General features: G+C 64.1%; 1 protein-coding gene across 1 annotated transcript; it reads right to left on the bottom strand.

Moving 5' to 3' along the window:
* Window positions 1-306: 306 nt before the first annotated feature.
* On the bottom strand, window positions 307-1,195 carry NEUROG3 (neurogenin 3; the record flags this gene model as incomplete). Its single annotated transcript, XM_079900282.1, has 1 exon — window positions 307-1,195. One exon carries the CDS (start codon window positions 1,193-1,195, stop codon window positions 548-550), a length of 648 nt encoding a protein of 215 aa, XP_079756408.1. The 3' UTR covers window positions 307-547.
* Window positions 1,196-1,615: the final 420 nt, after the last annotated feature.

Below are 1,615 nucleotides of genomic sequence, written 5' to 3'. Positions count from 1 at the left end.
AGAAGGCAGAGGATCGCCTTCGTGAATTAAGGCAGAGTAGAGAGGCCCAAACCCCGGGGCTTGATAGGGACTAGAGGAGGTCGGCGGCATCCTTGAAGAAGACACGCTGGGCAACAGGAGCAAGTGCTGAGAAACCAAATATTGGATTAAGCCGCATTGGGGGAGGAGTGGTAAGAGAGAGACGGGCAGACAGACTTCAGTGGCGGTAGGGTGGCGGAGACAGTGGGTGTCACCTGCTGTGTAGTGCTATCATCCTCGTCTTTTCTGCACGAGATTTTGGGGTGGCCACAGGGAGAGGGCCTAAAACGCGCGGAGCCTGCAGTGCCCACTCGCGCGGGCAGCGGCAGAGGGTTGCAGTTGGCTCGGCGCAGAGGACCAAGGGATTGAACCCGGCCTGCCACCCTCTTGGGCGCCTGGGCCCGCCAGGGGTCAGCGAGCCAGAGGCAGCAGGAGCAAGTACGCCTGAGGGCCTCCACCGGGCGTCTCCGACGGCTTCCGCCCCTTCCCTTTCTACCATCACCCACTGCCCAGCAGCGGATAGGCCCCTTCATAGAAAGTCTGAAAAAGCCAGGGCGCCAGGGTGCAGGCAGGCAGGGGAAGCAGGCGCCTGTAGCCCGGGGCGCTCCTCCAGCGAGGCGGCGGGACTCAGGCTGCCCTCCTGGGAGACCGGGGAATAGAGGGAACCCCAGTCTCCCGGGGAGCAGCCGTCCGGGCTGGCCAGCTCCTCGCAGGGAGGCGCAAGCGACTCCAGCCCGTAGAGGCTGTGGTCCGCTATGCGCAGCGTCTGCGTCAGCGCCCAGATGTAATTGTGAGCGAAGCGCAGCGTCTCGATTTTGGTGAGCTTCGCATCGTCCGGGAAGGTGGGCAAGACGCCGCGCAGCGCGTCCAGAGCGGAGTTGAGGTTGTGCATCCGATTGCGCTCGCGGTCGTTGGCCTTCTTGCGCCGGCTCCGTCGCTGCTTGCTCAGAGCCAATTCACTCTTGGGGCGGCTGCGCCCTCCGCGTCGCGCACGGAGCTTCCTTGAGGACCCTCGGCAACCGCCCCCTTCCGTCTCGGCGCAGTTCCCCTGCAAGCGAGCGGGGCTGGGCGGAGCGGATGCGACGCAGGTCACTTCGTCGTCCGAGACACCCGGGAAGGGCTGCTCCGTCTCGTGGGTCACTAGGACACCTGGCGCACACGAGGGATGAGGCGTCATCCTGCGGCGGGGTAAGAGGTAAGGGTAAGAGTGGGTCAGTCACCCGAGCGCAGTTCCCAATCCTGGGGCCAGGTGGGAAAAATCGAGAGAAAGCCACCCCCCACCCCCGCCGGACCAGAGGACCCCCTTTCCCCTCTGCTCATCGCTCTGTGGCTCCAGGCGTTACCTTGCTGTAGGGCGCAAAGGGGTAGAGAGCCGTAGGCAGTGAGAGCAGCGGTGAGCTGCGCTGGCTTTTTCGTCTGCAAGTTCAGCTGAGAAGCAGGCGCTGCCGCTGGAAAGTTTCTTCGGCCCCAGAGAAGAAAAGTGTAAAGGGGGCCCCGGGCCTCTGTTGCTCTCTTTTGGCGCGGCTGCGAGACCCTGCAGATTTTCTGAGCCGCCAGTCGTGTGCCCCCTTGGCACGCTTTATCTGCTGCGCCCGGG

This window comes from Stenella coeruleoalba (genome assembly GCF_951394435.1).
Source record: "Stenella coeruleoalba genome assembly, chromosome: 16".
In the NCBI taxonomy this organism is placed as follows: Eukaryota; Metazoa; Chordata; class Mammalia; order Artiodactyla; family Delphinidae; genus Stenella; species Stenella coeruleoalba.
The sequence above is the reverse complement of the archived record's forward strand: the minus strand, read 5'-3'. Positions and strand labels throughout refer to the sequence as shown.